At 42.2% G+C, this 26,289-nt stretch overlaps 1 protein-coding gene across 2 annotated transcripts in view; it reads left to right on the forward strand.

Annotated features, from left to right (window-relative positions):
• NKAIN4 (sodium/potassium transporting ATPase interacting 4) overlaps window positions 1-26,289 on the forward strand; it is a 149,657-nt gene that overhangs the window by 112,679 nt on the left and 10,689 nt on the right. For both annotated transcript variants that reach the window (XM_026683409.2, XM_026683413.2), the window contains exon 5: window positions 19,676-19,736. In XM_026683409.2, coding sequence (XP_026539194.2) covers window positions 19,676-19,736 — 61 coding nt within the window. The remainder of the gene's footprint in view (window positions 1-19,675; window positions 19,737-26,289) is intronic.

Here is a 26,289-nt window from a genome sequence, read left to right on the forward strand (position 1 = left end):
TACTGGAAGACAGCTATCATGTCACCCCTAATCCTTCTCTTCATTAGACTAGACATACCTAGTTCCCTCAACTGTTCATTGTATGCCTTAGTCCTCAGTCCATTTATCATCTTTGTTGCTCTTCTCCGCATCTTTCTAGAGTCTCAACATTTTTTTTTGCATTGTGCTGACCTTGTGGGTGCATCCCAAATAATTGTCAGAAGCACTCAGGAAAAAAAATTGTGGAGGCAGCTTCTGACCTACAATGAAAATCCAGAGAAATTCAGATGATCGCTTAAAAAAAAAAAAAAAAAACAGTGACAAAGGCAATGATAGGCTGGTCACCAATTTCACTGTGGTGGAAGCAGTCTGGATTCCCATGAGGGAGGGGCTGAATTCCAGAGAGCAGAGAGGCAATGAAGCATGGAAAGTTTGGAGGAAAGCAGGTGAAGAAGGCTCCTCCTAAGCGATTCATCATCATCATGTTGTCATTGTGATCATTTTAGCCACTGTCTATCCACTGCAGGATGTAGGTCTCTTCCGCCTGTTTCCAACCAATAAGATCCTGAGCTTTCTTTTGCCAATTAGGCTCACCATACTTGCTCATGTTGTCGATCTATCTTTTTTTTTAGGTCTCTTTCTTAGTGATTGCTGTTGTACAAGGAATCCTTGACATACAACCGTTCATTTAGTGACCGTTCAAAGTTACAACATCACTAAAAAAAAAAAGTGACTTATAACTGTTTTTCACACTCATGACTGTTGCAGCATCCCCATGGCCACTGGATCAGAATTCAGATGCTTGGCAATTGGTTTACATTTATGACAGTTGCAGTGATCCCAGGGTTATGTGATCACCTTTTGTGACAAGCAAAGTCAGTGACGAAGCCAGGTTCATTTAACAACTGTGCTGGTAATTTAACAACAGCAGTGATTTCACTTAACAACGGTGGCAAGGAAGATCATAAAGTGATGGAGAACTCACTTCACTGTATCACTTAGTAACAGAAATGTTGGGCTCCATTGTGGTGGACTACCTGTGCATCTTTACTTTTTCAAAATAGTTGCTTTAGTCCAGCAAGATTCTGTCTGTAGGGAAAGAACAATAAAGGAAACTACAGAGAAATCACTCTGTCTTAGTTTTTTTTGGGGGGCTGACATTCGCTCACTTTTTCACCTGCTACCCTAAACATATGGCATGAAGGTCACCAGGAATTCTGAATGTTGAAATCTACACCTCTTAAAGTCGTCAGGGTGGGAAAACACTGGTCTAGGAGGTTAGACTAGATGACCTCTAGACTCTAGGACTCTACATTCAACATGGCCTTGTACACATCAAACCGTAGCACAGTTCTCAACCTTAGCAGCTTTAAGATGGGTGGACTTCAATTCCCAGAATTCTCTATCCAGCAAGCTACTGGTTAGCTGGAGAATTCTGGGAGTTGAAGTCCACCTATCTTAAAGATACCAAGATTGGGAAACACTGATCTATGGTTTTGACAATTAGATAGGCTAGATTACACAAAGAAGAGAAACCTGGTCTAACTTTAGGGTAAGAGATAATTTCACAATTGTACTTATAACTGCTGTAAAGAGAATTAGAAAGCAAGTGTTTGTATCTTCCTTCTTTCTTTTCACTTTGTCTTCTTTTTTCTATTTTCAGCTTTCTCTTTTATTTCTTCCATTCCCTTTTTCCTTTCTTATTCTATTTTAGTTTGTATTGATATTTACTCTTGTTTGTAAAACTTTCAAAAAAATTACATAAAAAAGCTATTATCTGATTTGCTTGGACTGTCAGGTGTAGCAGTTATGGGCACTTGGATGTATTGAGTTGATTAGATGGTTATAATGAGGAAATCTTGCAGAATTGTTGTACTGGGGTGTCTAACAGATCCTGGGAAAGTGGAGAAGGAAACGGGAATGTTACAAAAGAGACATTTTAGACCGGGCAAAGGAGACGCACGAGGAAGAAAATCAGAGAAACTCGGCTTTAATTATGCTCGGTATAAGTTGACTGGGAGAATTGCTTTGACGGGCTTTCAAGATTCTGTCACATTAAGGTAGTAGCAACAAAGATATTTTTGAAGAATCTAACAGGGTCTCGTTTCTTGAGTTTATTAACCTCACAGGACCCGCAAAAATTGGGAGCCGGATTGAAGTGCTGAGAGAAATAACATTAGGGTATCGTTTCATCTTTCACCCCCTTGGGAAAGTTGCAAGGATTATACATACACATGTGTATGTATGTATGTATGTATGTATGTATGTGTGTGTGTGTGTGTGTGTGTGTGTGTATATATATATATATATATATATATATATATATATATATATATATATATATATATATATATATATATATATATTTTCTTAAGTTTTCGGTGATTCATGATGTGTTGGCTTGGTTCGGGTATTTCCACGTATTGTAGTCTTTTGTTGTAGCATTCAGCAGAATCTCATCTGCCATCATCAGGCTTCTGTATTGTATACACAATACAGAAGCCTGATGATGGCAGATGAGATTCTGCTGAAACGTTCTACAACTTTAAAAGAACTACAATGACGTGAAAATACCCAACCAAGCAACACCATACATATATATATAACACACACACATACACATGCACATACATACATACATACATACATACATACATACATACATACACAACACATACATACAGGGGTGGGATTCTACCAGTTCGCACCTATTCACTAGAACCGGTTGTTAACATTCTAAGCAGTTTGGAGAACCGGTTGTTGGAAGAAATTACTGGCCTAATCCTGTAAGGAAGGCAGGAAGGAAACATTCTGGTGTTGCTTACAGAAACTGCCTCTCCGTTAACCCTTGTTACATTCTTGGCAGGACTAGACTTCCTGTCTCAGGAACTTCTCTGAAGTTTTTTTCCCCTCCTTTGCTGGTACTTTGCTTGTGTGGAGTGACCATTCAAAGTTACAATGGCACTGAAAAAAGTGACTTATGACCAATTTTCACACTTACGACTGTTGCAGAATCCCCACAGTGATGAGAAGCCAGGTGAAGAGATGCGTGCCTCAAGGTCAGTGATGTTATACACACACACACACACACACACACACACACACACACACACACACACACACACATATATATATATATATATATATATATATATATATATATATATATATATATTGAATTATTTTTTTTTCTTAATATATAATACAAATGAAAGTAAAGAATATGGGGCAAGGGAAAAGAAAAGGAGATGTGAAAGGGGAAAGAAAGAAAAAACCAATAGCAGTGACTTCCAACATTTTTGTGGTGCAGAAAAATACAGGATAAAGTCCACAATCCCAGCTTTTTACTTCTGTATGATTAGTAAGTACCAGCCATTTCTATCACAACAAATTAATCTAATCAAAAGCAAAAGTCAAATTTTCTTTTTATTTTCCTCTCTTCATACGTGAGACAGGAAAAAAAAGAAATTTTGACTTTGGGTTTTCAAGCAGTCTCCAAGCAGAAACGAAACAAGATAGATTCCCCCCACCTTAATTAAAACAATTAATTTTGCCATCTCTGTCAGTACCCTCACTGTTTCTACCCATTCTTCTGCTGTGAAAATTGACGTAGAGACTTACAACCACAACTGAACCCTAAATTTCCTGTCGTAAGTGTGAAAAAAAGATCATGTCACTTTTTTCAGTGCTTTTGTAACTTTGAATGGTCTCTAAAGAAATGATCCTTACCTGAGGACAATCCATACATCATTTTGTAGAAGTGCCAATAATTCAGTGCCAATTTCAGTCCTTTTGAAGTACTATGACTGTATCTGAATAGGACTTCCGTGTAGCACGCTGCTGTATGTAGAAGATAATATAGGCTATAAATACTTTAAAATGAATTAATAAAAGGAAGGATCCAGTTGCTTGCTTCCTTTCCAAGGACAACGGAAGTGATAACTTCTAGGAGCAGATTTCGTATTTTGGGACACTAATGAATTTTTAATCCTCCGTCTATTGCTTAATGTCTTTTGCTATCAGTTTTCCCCAGGGTCAGTCGATGGACAAGCGTTGTAAGATATTTGCTAATAAAAAAAGGATACACGGATTTCTCTTTAGCCCTTAGGAAATAGAAAAGATTCTTTTTTCCAGCCCAATTTTCATCTCAAGTTTCTCTTTAAAGGTCAGCATGCTCAGGGGTTTCTACAAAGAAGAGCGGGTCAGCCTATTCCCCAAAGCACCTGAAGGCAGGGTAAGAAGCGATGGATGGAAACCGATCAAGCAGAGAATCAACCTAGAACTAAGGAGAAAATTCTTGATAGTTAGAACAATTAATCAGTGGAACAATTAATTGCCTCCAGAAGTTGTGAAAGCTCCAACACTGGAAGATTTAAAGAAGAGATTGGGCAACCATTTGTCTGAAATAGAATAGCTTTTCCTGCCTGACCAGGGAGTTGGACTAGAAGACCTCCAAGGTCCCTTCCAACTCTGTTATTCTATTCAAAGGAAGGAAGAAAAGAGGAAGAGAAGGAGAAGGGAGGGAGGGAGGGAGGAAAGGAAGGAGGGAGGGAGGGAGGGAGGGAAGGAGGGAAGGAAGGAAGGAAGGAAGGAAGGAAGGAAGGAAGGAAGGAAGGAAGGAAGGAAGGAAGGAAGGAAGTTGTGAATGCTCCAACACTGGAAGATTTAAAGAAGAGATTGGGCAACCATTTGTCTGAAATAGAATAGCTTTTCCTGCCTGACCAGGGAGTTGGACTAGAAGACCTCCAAGGTCCCTTCCAACTCTGGTATTCTATTCAAAGGAAGGAAGGGAAGGAAGGGAAGAGAAGGAAGGAAGGAAGGAAGGAAGGAAGGAAGGAAGGAAGGAAGGAAGGAAGGAAGGAAGTTGTGAATGCTCCAACACTGGAAGATTTAAAGAAGAGATTGGACAACCATTTGTCTGAAATATTATAGGGTTTCTTGCCTGACCAGGGGGTTGGACTAGAAGACCTCCAAGGTCCCTTCCAACTCTGTTATTCTATTCAAAGGAAGGAAGAAAAGAGAAAGAGAAGGAGAAGGAAGGGAAGGGAAGGGAAGGGAAGGGAAGGGAAGGGAAGGGAAGGAAGGAAGGAAGGAAGGAAGGAAGGAAGGAAAGAAAGAAAGAAAGAAAGAAAGAAAGAAAGAAAGAAAGAAAGAAAGAAAGAAAGAAGTTGTGAATGCTCTAACACTGGAAGATTTAAAGGAGAGATTGGACAACCATTTGTCTGAAATATTATAGGGTTTCCTGCCCGAGTAGGGGAATGGACTAGATGACCTCCAAGGTGCCTTCCAACTCTGCTATTCTAATTCGAATTGCTGCTGCACAAGGAATGGGGAGCTGAACATCATATAATGTCTCAGAGTATCTATGTAGAAAGGTCTATATGTGGGTGCAAGGATTTCCTCCCAAAAAAATTTGCAAGGATTTATTTTACCCATCTTCTGAAATCAGCAGAATAGATTTTGTTTCAAATTAGCAATTAGGGTAGTATTTTCCCATCCTGGGCCATGGACTTCAACTCCCAGAATTCCCCAGCCAGCCATGCTGGCTGGGGAATTCTGGGAGTTGAAGTCCATACGTCTTAACATCACCAAGATTGAGAAAAATGGGTTATGGTTGCAAGCAACTAGGAGAGAGTTAAATGAGTGCCAGACTTTACCATTTCAATTCATTCCTATTTTTCCTGGCCCTAAAAATGCGTTGGGCTAAGTGGTAAACAAATGAATAATTGCACACCATTTTAATCAGCTAGTCCTGTTGTTTGGCACACTCCTCTCTCAAAGGAGAAATCGTTGTTTACCACCAGTTCGAGGGACTTTACGTGCATTGGGGGGCAAAGCTGAATGTGATCTTTTCTTTAGGATATTTGTCTGACTCTTCCTTTTTCCTTGTTATTTTTTTCCATAGAGGTTTTCAAAGTTGGGTTTTTAAAAATAAATAAATAAATTAAAATTTTAAAAAAAAAGTTGTGCTAAAATTGTTCTGTATCATATGGCTGTGTACTATAAACAGCAAAGTTAGTCGAGCTTTTCCAAGCTTTGCGCTAGCCATCTGCTAACTCTTGGATTCTTCCCACCAGCAATTAAACAGATAAAAAATTGTTGGCTGCTCTGTATATTTATTTAGAAATATTCAGAGCTCAGGAATGTAGATATGCAGCTCTCTTACAAAGAACTGATTAGGAAAAGACCATTCTTAGGTTTGGTGTATAGCGTCCACAGTTTTGTCAAAATGGATAGATAGATAGATAGATAGATAGATAGATAGATAGATAGATAGATAGATAGATAGATAGATAGATAGATAGATAGATAGATAGACAGATAGATAGATAGACAGACAGACAGACAGACAGACAGACAGACAGACAGACAGACAGACAGACAGACAGACAGACAGATAGATATAGATATAGATGATATGGATAGATGGATAGATGGATGGATGGGTGGATGGGTGGATGGATGGATAAACAGTCAGGCAGACAGACTCAGACTGATAGATGATAGATAGATAATAGATGATAGATAGACAGACAGATTGATAGATGACAGATAGATGATCGAGATACAGACTAATAGCTGATAGATAGCTAGATAGACCAATATAGACCAATAGAGAGATAGATGGTGAATAGAAAGAGATAGATAGATGATAGATAGATAGATGATAAAGAGAGAGAGATGATTGATAGATGGTAGAGAAACAGAGAAAGAGACAGAGATAATAAGATAGAATGAGGAAGTTGATTACACCATGACCAAGTTCAGATTTAGCAGATTTATAGGATCAAATGGACACTTGTGCCTCTTCAGTTGATAGCTGCCACTTACAACTTTGACATTTGTGTGATACCAAGATCAAGGCAACTGTTTACTCTGTTGTTTTTTAAGATAAATAACTTGGGTTTTAAATTTGATAAATAAAAGAAATAATAATGGTTTTGGGAACTAAACGCAAACCAGGAGCTATGATTTCTAGTACTGTATTAGGCATGAAATCCAACTGGGTGACTTTGGGCCAATCACCAGGAGACTGTAAGTTCTAGTCCTGCCTCAGGCATGAAAAGCGGTTGGGTGACTTGTGGCCAATCACCAGGAGACTGTGAGTTCTAGACTGTGATTTCATCTTTGGCATGAAATCCAAAGGCCTTTCATCTAGACTGTGAGACTGTGATTTCATCTTCACAGATGAAGTGAAGGATAAAAGTGGCAGGATAAAATAATTAACTAAATAACCACCAAGCCACACATTAGCCAAGCACACAATGGGATCTGATGTCCTGCGTGTTCCCTTCCCCACCTTACAATTCAGGATCTTTTATGAACCCAGAAAAAAGTGGGTTTATCTAATAAAATGCGGATTTTTGAACCCTGTTGGAGCACGATAGGCGCAGAAGGACACTGTTAAAAGAGGCCAGTAAAATTTCCATTGGAAATATTTTGCTGGATGCATGGATGGATGGATAGCAGTGTCACTGATACCATAGAGGATGGTATTCCTGCACCAGCTGTTCGCGTTTATCATTTATGACTCCCTTTTGCTGTCACAGGCTTCTAAATAGCCCTTAATTGCTTGAAATCTCAAGGTAAGCAGGTGTCCACCAGATTTGCAAATTTTCCCTCCTGAAAACTGGAAAGCAACCAGCTAAATCTAGCTTCCTGATTACCACTTGAAATTCACCCCTCCCCCCTCTTTCTCAATAGCCTAAAGACAGTGTTAAATTTTTGGCCCACAAACCACGTAGGTGAAATCACTTATTTTTTATAAGTGGCAGAGTAAAAAAAAGCCAAATTGCCCCATTGTCAACCAAAGTAAATATTTCTTAAATAAAGGCTAAAGAGAAGATGCTAAGAAAGCATCTTAGGTGTAGAGCATTATACTAAACTAAACTAAGACAGGTAATTTTTGAACTATGACCACAAAGGAGCCCAATATTTTTGTTGTTAAGTAAGACGGTGGTTCGGTGAAGTTGTGCTCCATTTTGCAACCTTTCTTGCCACAGTTGTTAAGTGAAACACTGCAGTTAAGTTGGTAAAAGATAACAGATAATCAGAGTTGGAAGGGACCTTATAGGTCATCTAGTCCACCACCCTCGCCCAAGCAGGAGACCTACCCCATTTCTGACAAATGGCAGTCCAGTCTCTTCTTGAAAGCCTCCAGTGATGAAGCTCCCACAACTTCCGAAGGCAACTTCTGTTCTTTTTGGTTGATTGTTCTCTAAAATTTCTCTGATTAGATTACAGATTAACAGAGTTGGAAGGGACCTTATAGGTCATCTAGTCCAACCCCCTGCCCAAAGAAGAGACCCTACACCATCTTTGACAAATGGCAGTCCAATCTCTTCTTGAAAGCCTCCAGTGATGAAGCTCCCACAACTTCTGAAGGCAACTTCTATTCCATGGGTTGATTGTTCTCACTGTCAGAAAGTTTCTCCTTATTTCCAGGTTGAATCTCTCCTTGTTCAGTTTCCATCCATTATTCCTTGTCTGGCCTTCAGGTGCTTTAGAAAATAGCTTGACCCCTTGTTCCTCTCTGTGGCAGCCCCTCAAATATTGGAAGCACCGCTATCATGTCTCTGGTCCTTCTCCACTAGATTAGCCAGGCCCAGTTCCTGCAACCATTCTTCATATGTTTTAGCCTCCAGTCCCCTCATCATCCTGGTTGCTCTTCTCTGTACTTTTTCTAGAGTCTCATGGCTGTTAGGTGACTCTGGCATCCCCATTGACTTTGCTTGTCGGAAGGTCGCAAAAGGGGATCCCATGACCCCAGGACACTGTGACCATTCATAAATATGAGTCAGTTATCAAGCATCTGAATGTAAATTACGTGGCCATGGAGATGCTGCAACCGTCGTAAGTGTGAAAGACGGCCATAAGTCACTTTTTTCAGTGCCGTTGTAACTTTGGTCACTATACAAACTGTTGTAAGTCGAGGACTGCCTGTACTAAAAATAATATTTCGAGATTAGTTCCTTTACACAGGCAGTTTATTATGTCGTTTGGGTAGGTATCCTTATCATCCACTCAAGTCAGTTAAGTGTAACGGTTGAATAAATTCGGGGAAGACATGCGTGCCAGTAGCTGCAGCTCTCCAACTGCTGCTTAAAAATTTGTAGAAATATGTTGTGGTTTGCCAGCAGCCAGTGCAGATGGCAAAGGTATCAGACAGTGAGGATGAAAGGGAACCAGTCAGGGAGTCTGGCAAAGACTTTCTGGCAAAAAAAATTTCCCCCATTAGGGAAAATAGATGTCCTTAACAACTATGATATGGCCTTCAAATGCACCATGTTTGCTCAACAACTGCAGCGTTCATTTAACGACCGTTGTAAAAAACAGCCGTAACTTCAACTTCAATCATGGGATGCCTCATTTTATGTTTGCCGTGTAATTCCAGGCTGAATTCCAGGTGTAAGTTAAGGACCACCTGAGTACCTTTGAATTACAGCCTTCAAAAGGCAGACCGATGTCAGTTGCCATCCTCTAAAGCAGAGGTGGGAAAATGATGGCGCCTTTAGGACTGGAGGACTTCAACTCAGGAATGGCTCAGGAATTCTGGGAGCTTGTTGTGGTTTGCTGGCAGCCGATGCAGACGGCAGTGGAATCGGACAGTGGGGAAGAATGGGGACCAGTCCGGGAGTCTGGAGAGGACGCGGGACTCTTGTCCGATGCAGAGATGGGGCCAGGACTATCTGGGAGTGGGGTGCTGACTCTGGAGCCTTCGGAGTCTGGCAGCAGCGAGGCAGAGGAACAAGGGGAGCCTGTTCCCAGTGCGCGTGTGTGCAGAGCTGCTAGAAGGCGAGAGCAGCTGAAACAGAAAGAGTGACTCAGGAGTAAGGCTGGGAGGTGATTGCCCCTCCCATCAGGGATAAAAGTCAGTCCTCAATGACGAAGAGCTTTGCAGGAAGCAAAGCAGTTCAGTAATCTCCGAGTCCTTCGTGAAACTCTGTACTCTGGTTGATTTTTTCTGGGTTTTGGGGTTGGTTTATGATTAGTTTTAATTGGACTTCTGTTTCTTGGCAAGCATTCTACAGCACTGAAAAGCATGCTGTTATCTGGAGGAACTGTGTCTAATGAGTTTTGGCTGGGAATGCAAGTAATTCCCAGCATCGCATTAAAAAAGGTTTTACTTTTAAATTCAGTTTGTGTTTTATTAAGTTTGACGAAGCCTGGGTCAGAACAAAATATCTCAAATAACTGGTGGATCTTTCTTTAGTTCTGGTCAAAGAGGGACACCCTTACCTGCTCTGAGTAATAGCACAGACAAGACTGAGGTTTTTGGTGCTCCCTGGGTTTGGTTGTTTTCTTACAGACATTTCATTACCTCAATGTGTAACTTCATCAGTAGTAGAAGGGAGCATGGTTTGCTCTCTGATTATATATTTGTGGTTTGCCCTGCCAGTTTTGGTGGGAATGGTTCCTTCATTAGGCTGTTGTTTACTGTTGGTTTTTCTGAATTGGTAGTTCCTTGATTGGGGTATTGTTTACTTCTTGATTATTGGTTGGGTATTAATCTTGTTATTAATCTGTACTTGAGTGTTGATAGCTGGTGAGGAAGTGTTTTGGTCTCTGGTTTCTTTTTTGGCTGTTTTGATTGTCTCTTTTGAACGATGGGTAGATGTTGTTTATATCTATGTGCCTGTTGATGGCCGACAGACAAACAGGGCAGTTCAGCCAAGAGGGAGCCAAGTGGAGCAGGACTTGTGTGAAGTCCAAGTAGCAGATCAGAGAGCTTGGGTTCAGTACCATGGAGAGCAACCCTTCCATCAAATCAGACGAATTATACCCTCACAAATTTGAAGCACTAATTGATATTTATAGCTAACTTAGGCTGAATCAGGATTTGTCATTCCCGCGAAATAAACCAGACCTGAAAATCAGCTCCACAGAGAAGTTAAAACTACTTTACTTGAGATTGTCTATAATAATAGAATCTTATTTTCTTTGTAACAACCTTCCTCCAGCAAATGGAGGATTTCTTCACTGATAACCAAAATGTTTGCTGTTGGTTTTCTGCACAACTATCTCCCAAATCTTTCTCAGTCCTGGAAACAACAATCCCAGGATACACATTCTGAAAGTTCTCTCTCTTTGCTTTTATAATTAGTTATCAAAATCCAATTTATTTATTTGTTCTTTTTCTATAGATGCTAAATGCCTCTTGTATGATGAATGCTGAGGTTTCCTCAAGACCATCTTGTGTAGAATAGAAGTCTGAGGAAGAATTCATTATGAGCCACAAAGTTAGCATCGACGCTTACATAGATACTTTATTTATTTATTTATATTTATTTTTATTTATTTATTTATTTATTTGATTTGCCAATTGTTTACAAGATAATAAGTATAAGTGTATACATAGTTGTGAATACATGAAATGGGTACATATAAGAAAAATAAAAGAAGAATAAGAGAAACAATAGGACAGGGACGGTAGGCACGTTGGCGCTTTATGCACGCCCCACAGACCTCTTAGGAAAGGGGTGAGGTCAATAGTAGACAGTCTAAGGTTAAAGTTTTTGGGGTTTGGGGAAGAAACTACAGAGTCGGTAGAGTATTCCAGACATTGACCACTCTATTGCTGAAGTCGTATTTCCTGCAATCAAGTTTGGTGCGGTTAACTTTGAGTTTGTATCTATTGTGTGCTCTTGTGTTGTTATGGTTGAAGCTGAAGTATTCGTGACAGGTAGGACATTGCAATGTATGATTTTATATACCATGCTTAAATCAGACCGAAGACGGCGTAATTCAAGGTTTTCTAGTTCTAGAATTTCAAGTCTGGTGGCATAAGGTATTCTACAACGAGTAGAGAAGTGGAGAACTCTTCTTGTGAAATATTTCTGGACTTTCTCAATTGTGCTAATATCAGATACGTAATGTGGGTTCCAGACTGATGAACTGTATTCGAGTATTGATGAACTGTATTTGAGTATTCAAGTATACCTAGATACTTTATTTCAGAACAATCTGTTTCCATCCAGATCTTCCAAGGGTGTAGCCATGGCTATTGTAATCAAACCCATTGACCTTGTATCTGGTCACCCTCTTCTTTTCGGCCCTCAGTTGATTTGTTCTACGATCCATCTGTTTGTGGGGTCCTTGCTGCTCTCTGAGCTTGGTGGTTTTCATTACCAAACTAGGTAATAGCAATAGCCATAGCACTTAGACATATACGGTTTCACAGTGCTTTACAGCCCTTTAAGCGGTGCTTAAGCGGTTTACAGAGTCAGCATATTCGCCCCCAACAATCTGGGCCCTCATTTTACCCACCTTGGAAGGAGGGAAGGCTGAGTCAACCTTGAGCCTGGTGGGATTTGAATTGCCAAATTGTAGGCAGCTGGCTGCAGAAGTAGCTTGCAGTACTTAACTCTAACCACTGTGCCACAAGAAGCTCCTAGTAATGCTAGAAGGGAGGGAGGGAAGGGGGGGAAGAAGAGAGGTGGAAGAGGAGGAGGAAGGGAAAAGGAAGAGAGGAGGAGGAAGACTGTTGGGTCCTTGGATCTCTCTGAGCTTGGTGGTTTTCTTGCAGACATTTCATTACCAAACTAGGTAACATCATTAGTGCTATTATTACTACTACTAGTTAACAGTAAATAACAGCCCAATCAAAGAACCACCAAGTACATTCCCACCAACACTGCTAAAGCAAGCCACTAGTAGATAAAATAGAGCAAACCTTACTTCCTTACTTGCACTCATGATGTTACCTAGTTGGGTAATGAAACATCTACAAGAAAACCACCAGGCTCAGAGAGATCCAAGGACCCCACAGTTCAACCCTGAGCTACAAATACAGGTAGTCTTCGACTTATGACCATTATTGAGCACAACATTTCTGTTGCTAAGTGAAACATCGGTGAAGTGGATTTTGCCCCATTTTACCACCTTTCTTGCCACAGTCGATAAGTGAATCTCTGTGGTTGTTAAGTTATTAAGCTGGTTGTGAAGTGAATCTGGCTTCACCCCATTGACTTTGCTGGTCAGAAGATTGCAAAAGGGGATCACCTGACCCCCAGGACACGGCAACTGTCATAAGTATGAGTCAGTTGCCAAGGGTCTGAATTTTGATCATGTGACTTAGGGGGGGTGCTGAAAAGCTCATAGGTGTGAAAAATGCTCATGTCAATTTTTTCAGTGTCGTAACTTTGAACAGTCGCCAAATGAACTGTTGCATGTCAAGGACTACTGTTGTCAACTGTAAGGATTCCGGCAGTTACCCCAATTAAATCATGAGCCTTGAGCCACACTCCCAAAACTAAAAAAAAAATTATTTGAAGGTAACATTCTATGTCCAGCATTTACCTGGGCATAGCCAGCTCTGAGATACATAATTCACTGTCACCCTTGATCCTGCTTCCCCCCCCCCACCCGACCCCTCTGGGTGTATCATCCAACGAAAAACATCCATAGCCAAGAATCATCAATTGTGCTCTCCAATTAGATTTTTGCATGGCAGAAGTTTCAGTCATCTAATCCGTGTTTGAAGAAATATGAATGGAATGTAATTTCGATTCCACACTGCCACCTGCTCTTTGAAACTCCCCCGCTTCTTTCTGTTGTCAACTATAAAACATGTATACAAAATGTTTTATGAGTTGACATTCGGCTCCCCTCACTTCTTGAAGATGACCTTTTGGGAGTGTGGCTCGAGGCTCATGATTTAATTGGAGTAACTGCCGGAATCCTGACAACTGTATTCTATTGGTGTCCATCTGTATGTTTTCTCAGCTATCCATGGCATTTTTAGGAGTCTTCTTCTAAAAACATTTCTTTAGTCTTCTAGTCTATTAAGGTTCTCCAACTTTACGAGTTGTGGACTTCAGCAAAGCTGGCTGAGGAATTCTGGGAGTTGAAGTCCACAAGTCATAAGCTAAGATTGGAGATCCCTGTTTTAGTCTTCTTCATCACCCCAGTTCAAAAGCATCAATACTTTTTTCTGCTTCTTCAAAGTCCAACTTTTACTTCCATTGTCTGTTGCAGAGATTGCAATGTTGCCTGCGCGATTTTGATCTTAGTGAATCTACACTCCTGACAAGATCTGAATGTCTTTTCCAAGGACTTCATGGCTCCTCTACAGCTGTTATTAGTCTGTGATGCATTTCTACTGGCTTATGCCTTCATTGTTGAAGGTTCTTCCTAAAAGACAGAAGTTACCTTCCACTTCAGTATCTTCATTGACAATCTGAAGGCTGGTTGCTATTCCTGTTGTCCTTAATTTGGCCTTTTATGTTTAATCGTAGTCCTATTTTTTCACTGTGCTCCTTGACTTTCGTTATTAGAGCAGGGGTGTCAAACTTGATTTCATTGAGGGCCGCATCAGGGTTGTGTTTGACCTTGAGGGGGCGGGGTGGGTGTAGCCAGGGTGGATGTGGCCAGCTTGATGTCACTCGTGTCGGGGGTGCCTGTGATGGCCCAAGCACTCTGTCAGCTAAAATGGGCTCCCGAGCTCCGTTTTCAGCTATCGTGGCCTCCTACAACCTTTTGCCAGTGACAAACGGAGCTCGGGAGCCCATTTTCACTGGCAGAAGCACCGTGGGTGAGTCCTTCACTATTTCCAAGGTGACCCCATGGGCCAGATCTAAGTACCTCATGGATCTGTCCACCCCCCCAGGCCTTGAGTTTAACACCCCTGGTGTTATACCATTCAGGACAAATGGCTATGCAGTCTCTTCTTAAAAACCTCCAGTGACCCACCATTTCTGGGAGCAAGCCAAGGTGACAGAATGACAGAGTTGGAAAGGGCCTTGGAGGTCTTCTAGTCCAACCCCCTGCTTAGGCAGGAAACCCTATATACCACTTCAGACAAATGGCTGTCCAATCTCTTCTTAAAACCTTCCAGAGTTGGAGCATTTACAACTTCTGGAGGCAAGTCCAAGTTCCACTGATTAATTGTTTTTGGTATCAGGAAATTTCTCCTTAGTTCCAGGTTGGATTCCCCTTTAATGACCTTCCACCTATTATTCTTGTCCTGCTTTCAGGTGCTTTGGAGAATAGGTGAACCCCCTCCTCTCTGTGACAGCCCCTCAAATATGGGAAGACTGCTAACATGTCACCTCAAATCCTTCTCTGCATTAAACAAGTTCTATCTCATTCCCGCAACCATTCACAATATACTTTAGCCCTTTAGCGCTTTGTGTTATAAAGATCAATCTTGATGTTACTGTATTACTCATACCATCAAAAGATAACCAAAGCAATCCATCTGTAGCCTTTTCAAAGCCCATAATCCTGGTCTCTGGACTGCTGTCCATTTCTGACACAAGGAGAATCTCAGTCCCAATCTTCCTGGCCCCAACCTTTCAAGTGGGAGGCTAACTTTTCTTTTTTTTTTAAAGGCTACCATTATGCCTTATTATTTATTTCCACAGTGCACTCAATCCACTTTAATTAAGAATTAGAAGCTTCACAATTACTCACACCGCAGGAGGACAGTATGATGGACGAGAGAACTCTAGAAAATGGGGTCATTCATTTTGAATAAAGGAGAAGCATACATCACCTAGGCACGGAAAAGACAAGGTATAATAAGGATTGCAAGAGGGAACTAATGGAATGCAGCGAGGTCCTTCCTGGAAAGAAGTGGGATGATTTTTTTTAAACGGTTTTTTTTTTTTTTTTTGCAATAAAAGGGAAAAAGAAAAGGAAGCTAATGCACCCGATGGATTTTCTAGCATTAGATTTAGAGTGGCAAACAAGAGGGAGAGCCGCATACTTCCTGGTGGGCACTTGGAAGAGGAGAGAAAATCATTCCAGATCATCCTTGACATGCAATGGTTCATTCCGTAACCATTCAAAGTTACAGCCGCACTGGAAAAAAGGGACTTATGACCTTTTTTTTACACTTATGACCGTTGCAGCATCCCCCGTGGTCACATCATCAAAATTAGAAGCTTGGCATCTGATTCATATTTATGACAGTTACAATGTCCCAGGGGTCACCTTTTGCAGCCTTCTGACAAGGCAGATCTTTGACTTTAGACCAAACCAGTGGTGGGATTCAATTTTTTTTTAAACTATCGGTTCTGTGGGTGTGGCTTGGTGGGCGTGGCGTGGCTTGGTGGGCGTGGCAGGGGAAGGATACTGTAAAATCTCCATTCCCTCCCCGCCCCACTAACCTGCTTTCCAGCTCCGTTCTCCTGTGCAGGGCGACAAAAGAAGACCCCAGCCGAATAGCTGGGACTTGGGAGGCAGAGAATAGATGGGGGCGGAGCCAGTCAGAGGTGAGATTTGCCGGTTCTCTGAACTACTCAAAATGTCCGCTACCGGTTCTCCAGAACTGGTCAGAACCAGGCTGAATATCACCTCTGGGCCAAACAGCAAGAGCTCTAGTGCCATCTTAAGCGTGAAAAACAGCTGAGTGATTTTGGACCAGTCACTTCTCTCAGCCCAACCCACCTCAGAGGGTGGCTGTGGTGGGGGAAACAGGCGGAGGAGGAAGTATTAGGTATGTTCGCCGCTTTGAATTATTTATAAAAAAAGAATAAAGGTAGGAAATAAAATAAAGTTAAAAATTAATAGGAAGGAGCCTATTTTTTTTGATGGGTCCTTGAACAAATCGCTTCAGAATTGTCTCTTTGATTTACAAAAGATCACATTCAAATTAACGTATTTTGGAAGTATGCAACACCCTCCACCCAATTTCCTGGATAAATCTATCATGCTGAAAAAGATGGAAGGAAAGAGAAGACAAGGATGACTGATTTAAGCAAGGTAGATGGAGTCAGTGACAGCACTGATGGGTACACTTCATTGGAAGATCTGAATAGTCTGATTGGAGAGAGACAGAAGATCTACTCATGAGGTTGCTAAGACTCAATGCTGATTGGTTGCTACAGAATCCATCCATCAGTTGCTGCCCTTGTATGTTTTGTCAGTAGTTCAAGCAAAGAAGACTTGGAACGGGCCTTGGAGGTCTTCTAGTCCAACCCTGTTCTGAAGCAGGAAACCCTATATCATTTCAGACAAATAATTGCTCTTCTTAAAAATCTCCATTGTTGGAGCAGCCACAACTTCTGGAGGCAAGTCATTCCACTGGTTATTTGTTCTCACTGTCAGGAAATTTCTCCTTAGTCCTTCTCTCCTTGATGAGTTTTCATCTGTTGCTTCTTGTCCTGCCTTCAGGAGCTTTGGAGAATAGGTTGACCCCGCTCTTCTTTGTGGCAGCCTGTCACCTTGGAAGCCATTTTTTCTTTGAGGCTTCTGGGCTGCCACATTCCATGCCTGGGAATTTGGGTAGGGAGATTTCAAGGAGCGGTGGAAGATTAGCCACAACAACGTTCCTTTCTCAGAAAGTCAAGGACATGTTACCCTGCACCTGGAGGGGAGTGACTTGGGGTAGTCTCCAGTTGGAACAAAGTGAGGATTGGGCAATGTGGTGGATGTTGGATGCAGGGGTTGGATTTGGGGTTTTCTTTGGGTGACCGAAAACCTGGAACTCTCAGTTTTGGGGTTTCCCCAGATGTGCCAATATGGTATTGCTAATAAAGTGGATCTTTGGGAAGATGATATTCTCAGAGTCTCTTTCTTTGGAGGTTGTTACTTTGAATGCTGACACAGCTCCTCAAATATTGGAAGACTGCCATCAAGTCACCTCTAGTCCTTCTTTTCGTGAAACCAGACATACCCTATTCCTGCAACCGTTCTTCGTATGTTTTAACCTCCAGTCCCCGAATCGTCTTCATATAATCGATAAAATTGTTCTCCTGATACATGGACAATAAATTTAGCAATTTTAGCCCACTAAAATTTAATCAGGGCTGGAGGTGTGGTCATTATAGGGAAAGATGGAGGGCAAAAGGAGAAGAAGAAGGCTGCAGAGGATGAGATGGTTAGATGGCAATGGATGTGAATTTGGACAAACTTGGGAGATAGTGGAGGAAGCAGGGAGAGGCTGGCATGCTGGGGGCCATGGGGCCATGACGAGTCGGACTCAACTTACCTACTGAACAGCAACAAAGATGTACTCAAAGAAGAAGAAACAGGTCAATAATGAAGAATCTTAGAAGAAACAGCTCAGCAACAAGCCATCTTAGGTGAAGCTAGACAGACTCACAATTGATACCTGTACAATCAGCACAGCCCCCCCCCCCCACAACGCTGTGTGCTTTCTCCACTTCTCTTCTCCCTATATATCAATGACTGCATCTCAAAGGATCCCTCTGTTAAAATACTGAAGTTTGCAGATGATGCAACAGTGATTGGTCTCATTCGAGACAACGACGAATCCACGTACAGACAGGAGGTTGTACAACTTGCCTCGTGGTGTAACTGGAACAATCTGGAACTGAACACGCTCAAAACCGTAGACATGGTGGTAGGCTTTAGAAGAAACCCTTCCATACTACCACCTCTTACAATACTAGACAACACAGTATCAGCAGTAGAGACCTTCAAATTTCTAGGTTCTAGTACATGAATAAAATGGACACCTAACATCAAAAATGTCATCAAAAAAGCACAACAAAGAATGTTCTTTCTGTGCCAACTCAGAAAGCTCAAACTGCCCAAGGAGCTGCTGATACAGTTCTACAGAGGAAATATTGAGTCTATCATCTGCACCTCTATAACTGTCTGGTTTGGTTCTGCATCCCAATAAGACAGACAGAGACTTCAGAGGATAATTAGGACTGCAGAAAAAACAATTACTACCAACCTGCATTCAATCGAGGACCTGTCTACTGCAGGAGTCAAAAAGAGGGCTGTGAAAATATTTACAGACCCCTCACATCTCTGACATAAACTGCTTCAATTCCTTCCCTCAAAACAATGCTATAGAGCACTGCACACCAGAACAACTAGACACAAGGACAGTTTTCCCCCGAACGCCATCACTCTGCTAAACAAATAATTCTCTCAACACTGTCCAACTATTTACAAAGTCTGCACTTACTATTACTATTAATCTTCTCATCACTCCTTATTGCCCCTCCTCTCCCACTTGTGACTGTATGACTGCAACTTTGTCGCTTGTATCCTTACGATTTATATTGACTGTTTCCTAATGATTTGATTGCTTATTGTAACCTATGACTATCATTAAGTGTTGTACCTGATGATTCTTGACAAATGTATCTTTTCTTTTATGTACGCTGAGAGCATTTGCACAAAGAGAAATTCCTTGTGTGTCCAATCACACTTGGCCAATAAAAGAATTCTATTCCTATTCCTATTCCTATTCCTATTCTATTCTATTCTATTCTATTCTATTCTATTCTTAGAAGAGAAACTAAGCTGTCTAGTGTCAGGATTCCAGCAATTAAATTAAATCATGATTCTCGAGCCAAACTTCAAAAACCTTCAAAGGATTTATTAGAGGCGGCATACCGGCACTGCCCTATATGAAGCTAATTCTGGCCTACATCATTTACAGTCCCCTGTGACCCTGTTTTCCCCCTGGGTGTCTCATAAACCAGATTCTCTAATTGAGCACATTCACAGGCTGGGTGTCCTCATTCACATTCTTCAATTAAATATATTTGCAGGCAAAATCTCTGGCATTTTAGTTACAATCTTTTACAGATAAGGGTTGGGATGTATTTTTGCTTCCAAACTGCTGCACTGCTCTTCCAGATTCCCCCCCCCTTTTTTTTAATGGCAACTACTAAAACAGGCATAGGAATGTTTTATGAGTTGACATCTAGTTTGTATTTTAAAATTTTTCAAGAGGGATCCATCATTTCTGTTTCTCTTTGTTTTCCAGCTGGTGGGATTTGTGTACGCCTGTTACGTTGTCAGTGTCTTTACAGAAGAAGAAGACAGTTGTGAGTATCTGCCGGCACAAATTGCAATCGGTGTATATTGATTAAATGGCTTTCTTTTCAATGTTTAGTGGGCTGTAGCTGAAGATGTCGGTACACGAGAACAGATATTGTTACCAATGGGGAACAAATTGGTTCAATGGATATTTCCAGGCAAGTGTAAATGAACTGAAACAAAAGGACAATGCTTTTATATTCCAGTTGTTCTCCGTGTCTATGGAGATTCTCCAGTCATTCAGGTTATGGTGGTCCCAAAAGGTGCTTTTTCAAAAGGCAACTGGACTAACGATCAGATGGCTGCAAGGAGTAGAAATCCTTCCATCCTCCACCATTCAGTTGAAACCAAGGAAGCTTCTTGGATGAGAAGCGAAACGTCTTCAAGGAAAAACAAAGTCCAGTGGCCTTTTGAAAAAAGCACCTTTTGGGACAAGTTGTTCTCTAGTGAAAACGCTTACAGAAAGGCACCCAGTGGTGGGATAATCCACAAAATACATCATACGGGAGGGAAATTATTTGCATAAAATGTTCTTGTTTAGCAGAATGGCCTTTAGGTGTCATCTCATGGGTCATGTTTTAAGTCTTGAGTATACTTTATCATATACCGTAATCTGGTAACTAAAGTGAAAAAAATGAAAGAGGGCAGGAAGAAATCAGGGTGAAGTTCAAGCTTTTTCTTCCCTCTTTCACAAAACTCTCCAAAGAATTCCCTGATTTTATGCAGATGGGCAAGCGAACACTGTTTTTAACATGAACATTTTAACAGTCAAGGTTGGATTTAAACAACCAAAATGCAGCCTTTCTTTCCTTCCTTCCTTCCTTCCTTCCTTCCTTCCTTCCTTCCTTCCTTCCTTCCTTCCTTCCTTCCTTCCTTCCTTCCTTCCTTCCTTCCTTCCTTCCTTCCTTGGTAGAAGAACTGTAGGAGACTGAATATGGAGGAAGAGTAGCGCAATCTGACGATGCATCAAAAAACAGTCTGATGTCGGAATATATCAGGAAAATAATAAAAAAGGAAAGAAGAAAGAAAGATGGGGGAGGGGGAGGGAGGGAGGAAGATGAGAGGAAGGAAGAAGTGGAGGAAGGAAGGAGGAAGGAAGGAAAAGGAAGAGAGGGAGGGAGGAGATGGGAGGGAGGGAGGAAGGAAAGGAGGAAAGAAGGCAAGGAGGGAAGGGGAGGAAGGGAGGAAAGGAAGGAAGTAGGATGAGAGGAAGGGAGAAGCGGAGGGAGGAGGGAGGGAGGAAGAAAGGAAAAGGAAGGGAGGGAGAGGGAGGGAGGAAAGAGATGGGAGGGAGGGAGGGAAGGGGAGGGAGGGATTGAGGGAGGGAGGGAGGAAGGGAGGAAAAAAGGAAGGAAGGTCAGTATTTAAGCAGATTTAGATTCCACGTCAGCCAGCTTGAAATCTTGTTTTGGATTTTTACATCTGAGTTGGGAATTACTCTCTGCGCATGGGAGAGGAGAAAAAAAACAACTTTGTACCTGAGACACTTTCTCAGAGACTGTGGGATTGCTGCCTAAAATATATATTGGCTGGCTCAGGAGATAATGCTATTAGATCACTAATCCTCCACTAAACAATGCATTAGCTTCAAGTGGGTATATTTTCTTCCAGCAGATCAGAGAACGAGCATTATAAAACTGGGATTAGGGTTTAGTATGTCAATTACTTTTCAGAATTGCCTTAAAAAAAAAAAAGTGTTCTTGACCGGGGTTTTATTGATCCAAATGGCAGCAGAGCTGACCTCTGGATTTCCAGGGCTTTCAATTAATTGCTTGCATTGTTTTCACCCTGAGCCAAGATAAATAATGGTAACCAGAAACTCTGCAAGCAAATTGCATCGCATTTCATATGCCTAAAATGATTTAGTGGCCAGTTGGAGAGAGAGAGAGAGAGATTCATTTTTGAAAAGGAGATGCCTCAATTTCTCAGACATTCATGTCTGGACCTGGGGAGGCAAATCTTTTGAGAAAACCTTATTTTTCTTTTTTCTTCTCATTTATTTTTCACATTTGTGACCCAACCGTCACCCTCAGAAGGATTCTGGGTGGCGTACAGTGAAAGGTTAAAATAGAAAAAAACACCATACAGGTAGTCCTCAACTTACAACCGTTCATTTTAGTAACCGTTCAAAGTTACAACAGCACTGAAAAAAGGGACTTGTGCCCGTTGTTCACACTTACGACCATCGCAACATTAACCCATTGTCCCGTGTTCCAAGTCCAGATGTCTGGCAACTGGTTCGTATTTATGACGGCTGTGTCTCAGGGGTCACAGGTGATCCCCTTTTGTGACATTCTGACAAGCAAAGTCGAGGGGGAAGCCAGATTCGTTTCACAACCGGGTTACTGACTTCACAACTGCAGCGATTCACTTAACAACTGTGACAAGGAAGGCTGTAAAGTGGAACAAAACTCACTGTCTTGCTTAGCCAATGGACATTTGGTTGTGAGTCGAGGATTACCTGTATCCTCATGGGACCCTAAGGGCCAGGGGTGGGCTTCCAAAATTTTAGCAAAGGGTTCTCTCCCTGGTTGCTGGGTGGGTGTGGCCATGGTAGGTGTGGCCTAGTCGGCCTCCTGCACCAAAGAGGGAGTGGCATTTTTGCCCTCCCTGGGCTCCGGAGGCTCTTTGGAAACTGGAAACAGGCCCATTTCCGGCCTTTCCAAACTTCCGGGAGGCCCATTTTTCCCCCCTCCCCAAGCCTCTGCATGCACCTTGAACTTACCTGCATCCAAAATGGGCTGTGTGGGGATTCCTGGGAGGGGAGGGGTGGGACCAGCCAGGAGTGAGATTTGGGGATTTGTGAACTGCACAGAATCTTAGTTAGGGGCTCTCCTGGACCCCTGTGAACCCGCTAGCAGCCCATCCCTGCTAAGGGCAATGTTGTGGCCAGTCAGCCACCGACCCCTCCAGCAGTCAAATCAGAGGAGGAGCAGGAGGAAGAGGAGGAAGCATGGGAGTCAGGGCCAGCATCAAGGCAACCTGAGAGCTTGGAGGGGGGGAAGGGAATGGAGCTTGCAGGAGAGAGAGAGAGAGAGAGACAGAGACAGACAGAGAGAGACAGAGACAGAGACAGACAGAGAGAGACAGAGACAGAGACAGACAGAGAGAGACAGAGACAGAGATAGACAGAGACAGAGACAGAGAGAGAGAGAGAGAGACAGAGAGACAGAGACAGAGACAGAGACAGAGACAGAGAGAGAGAGACAGAGACAGAGACAGACAGAGAGAGACAGAGACAGAGACAGACAGAGAGAGACAGGTGAAATCTGAGCCGTCCATCAGCCCTCAGATAGGGAGTCAACAGCGCCCAGGTCTGGAGGGGCTGATGAAGAAGAGGAGGAACAGCTGGGTCCATGTTCTGACCCGGCCTTTGCAGAAGTAAGGAACAGATTTCCCGTAAAGAAAAACCCCTATTTATTTACACATTGGAATTAACTGCCTTCACCAACAGAAAGTCTAGGCCAGAGTCATGCAAGAAGTTAACTGAAGCAATAGCCCTTATCAGCTCTGTTATGATCAATTCAATGCTGTGAGCTCCCAGCCGGGAGGCTGCAAATGAAGTCAGTTCATACAGAGAAAGAGACAAATCTCCGTTCTGGCAAGGCAGTCTTTGTCGCAGGAAACACACAAGGAGCAAACTTTCCAGAAATGCTAACCATTATCTGTGACAATCAAACCACTCCCCTTTCCTCCTATTTATTCCCCAGCCAGGGAGGGGCCCTTCAGCATCTACATTTGTTTTGCTTCCGGAAGTTCCCTGTCCTCCATTGTTCACCTCTCCTATCTGCTCTGTGCATACATGCATCTGGAACAGGCCCCAGCTCCAAAGGCAGCTGCCTCTCCAGCTGGGAAATGGTGGACGGCCCTGGCTCTATCTCCGTGTCCAATGCTGGGCATCCATCAGAGCCTTCCCCAGCCTCCAGAAATGGCCCATATTTTTCCCCAACCTCATCATCATCCGAGTCTGCCACCACGGTGCTCCACTGGCAGCTGGCGGGCCCCACAACAGTCCAGTGCCTGATGCGCGGATGCGCAGAAGGCAGAGGAGAGGAGAGCAGTGGAAATCTATAGGACGATCCTTGGGACAGAAGAGCCACTGTTGCTAGCGAGCTGCCCCAGCTTTGGGGATAAAAGGCAGGGGGTGGAGATGAATATGCCCGCCAGACAGACTTGTTAGCCTGCTGTGAGAGAGGGGGAGATTTTTTGCCGGGGCTGCTGGCACTCCTACTAAAGGGAACATTTATTTAACTACAGAGGGTTTGTCGCGTTTGGAAGCCGGGTCAGAACAGGCAATTTGAGATTTACCCAGCACCATCACTCATTTATTGGTTGTCCTTCTCCAAATTAATAGAGATAGAGACAGGAAGAACATTTAAGCAGCTTTTCTCTTTCTTCCGTTCTCATCTCTTTATCTGTCTCATCTTTTCTCTTGTTCACTTGTCCGTTTAATACATGGGGCTGGCATTTTAGAAGGACAACGACATGGGACGGGAAGCAGAATTGGAAAGAGAAGAAGGCAGCAAAGCTGGAGAGGGGGAAAAAAATAATCTGTATTTCTCAATAACTTCAATGGAAAGCAGCGGTGTGGCGATGATTTATGAAGAAAATCCATAGCTAGTTTCAAGCTGCTTCCTCTGCTCTCGTCTTGCAAGGGGCCAAGTCACCCAATAATTAATACCTTAAAAACCACTGATATTTCAAACTCTAGAAGGACATGGCCTTCCACTGACCAGAACTAATTGGCGGTGCTTTTATTCTCTGCAATTCTTTGAAATTGTTCCTTGGATACGAAGCAGGGGAGACCGAGAGGTACCCGGTCAGGTGACGTCAGCCCCAAGGGATGGGTCAGACCATAAAAATCAACTCCACAAAGGACCCAAAATTTCTTTTATTGAAGACAGGCTGTTATAATAGAATCTTAGGAGTCTGATTCCCCTGCAGAAAAATTGCCATATAAATCTAAGGTCATCACAGGGGGATACACGAAGGCCTGAAGAAATGTTAGGATTTAAATATTGGTTCAGTTTTAAGCCTTGGTGTCAGGATTCCAGCAGTTACCCCCATTTAAATCATGAGTCTCGAATCAAATTCCAAATCTTAAAAAGGATTTATTGGGAGTTAATATGTCTGGCACTGTCTGGGTGTAGCCGTCGCTGAGACATATCATTCATTGTCACCCTTGACCCTGGTTTTCCCCCACCCCCTGGGTGTATCATAATTCATATTCTCCAATGGGACACATCCATAGCCAAAATTCATCAATCATAGTCTCCAGTTAGAATTTTGCACGGCAGAAACTTCAGTCACCTAGTTACTATCTTTGAAAACATTTCTGGAATGCAGTTTTGGTATTGCAAGCTGCTGCATTGCTCCCACCTCCCTTTCTGTTGGCAACTCTAAAAAGACCAGAAAAATATTTTATGAGTTGACACTTGGGGGAATCCGTGGCCACAAAAGGTATTTAAGGGGGGGTCCCTGGTGGAGAAAAGATTGAGAATCATTGTGATAGTAATGAGCAGTACTTCAATAATGCATCACTTTATTTGAACAATAATAATTTCATCATCATTATTATTATTATTATTAATAATAATAATAATAATTATTATTATTATTATTATTATTATTATTATTATTATTATTATTATTTCAATCATATGGATTGCCCTTGACTTACAACTGTTTCTTTAGTCAATGGTTGAAGGTACAAGGGCACTGAAAAAAGTAACGACTGCTTCTTGCACTCATCACGGTCACATGATCAAAATTTGGGTGCTTTCCAACTGGCACGGATTGATCAGAATAACAGAGTTGGGAGGAACCTCGGAGGTCTTCTAGTCCAACCCCCTGCTCAGGCAGGAAAACCCCATACCCCTTCATACAAATGGTACAGGTAGTCCTTGACTTACAACGCTTCCTTTAGTGACTGTTCAAAGTTAGGCACTGAAAAAAAGTGACTTATGACCGTTGTTCACATTTATGATCGTTGCAGCATAATCCCCATGGTCACATGATCAAAAGTCAGATGCTTTGCAAGTGATTTATATTTATGATGGTCGCAGTGTCCCGGGGTCATGTGATCCCCTTTTGCAAACTTCTGACAAGCAAAATCAAGGGGAAGCCAGATTTACTTAACAACTGTGTTCCTAACTTAACTGGAATGATTCACTTAACAACAGTGTGTGATGACCCGGGGCATGGCACAAAGGCAATACAGTCAGATAAGCAATAAGAGTCCCTTTATTAGCTCCAACTTTGCTCCCAATATCCAGGTTGCCTTCTGGCTGGAGAAAAACTCTCCCAGGAGCAGTCTTTGACTGTAGAAAATTCAGTCCAAAACAAGGGGCACACAAACTGTAACTTAAAATCCAAACAAACCAAACTGAAGTAAACTGAAGTAATTTCTAGCAGGAATTTCAAACTTGAAAGCCCGGCAAAACTCACACAGTTGGGAAGACACCAGGAACACAGATAAGCCACAACGATACAAGATAAATTCACATTTGCTCTCCTTTTTTATACACTTGTGTTCCCAGCTGCAGCTAATGAAGGGGATCA

Source organism: Notechis scutatus, chromosome 3, assembly GCF_049901735.1.
Source record: "Notechis scutatus isolate UNSWTSFEM ecotype Mainland chromosome 3, rNotScu1.2, whole genome shotgun sequence".
In the NCBI taxonomy this organism is placed as follows: domain Eukaryota; kingdom Metazoa; phylum Chordata; class Lepidosauria; order Squamata; family Elapidae; genus Notechis; species Notechis scutatus.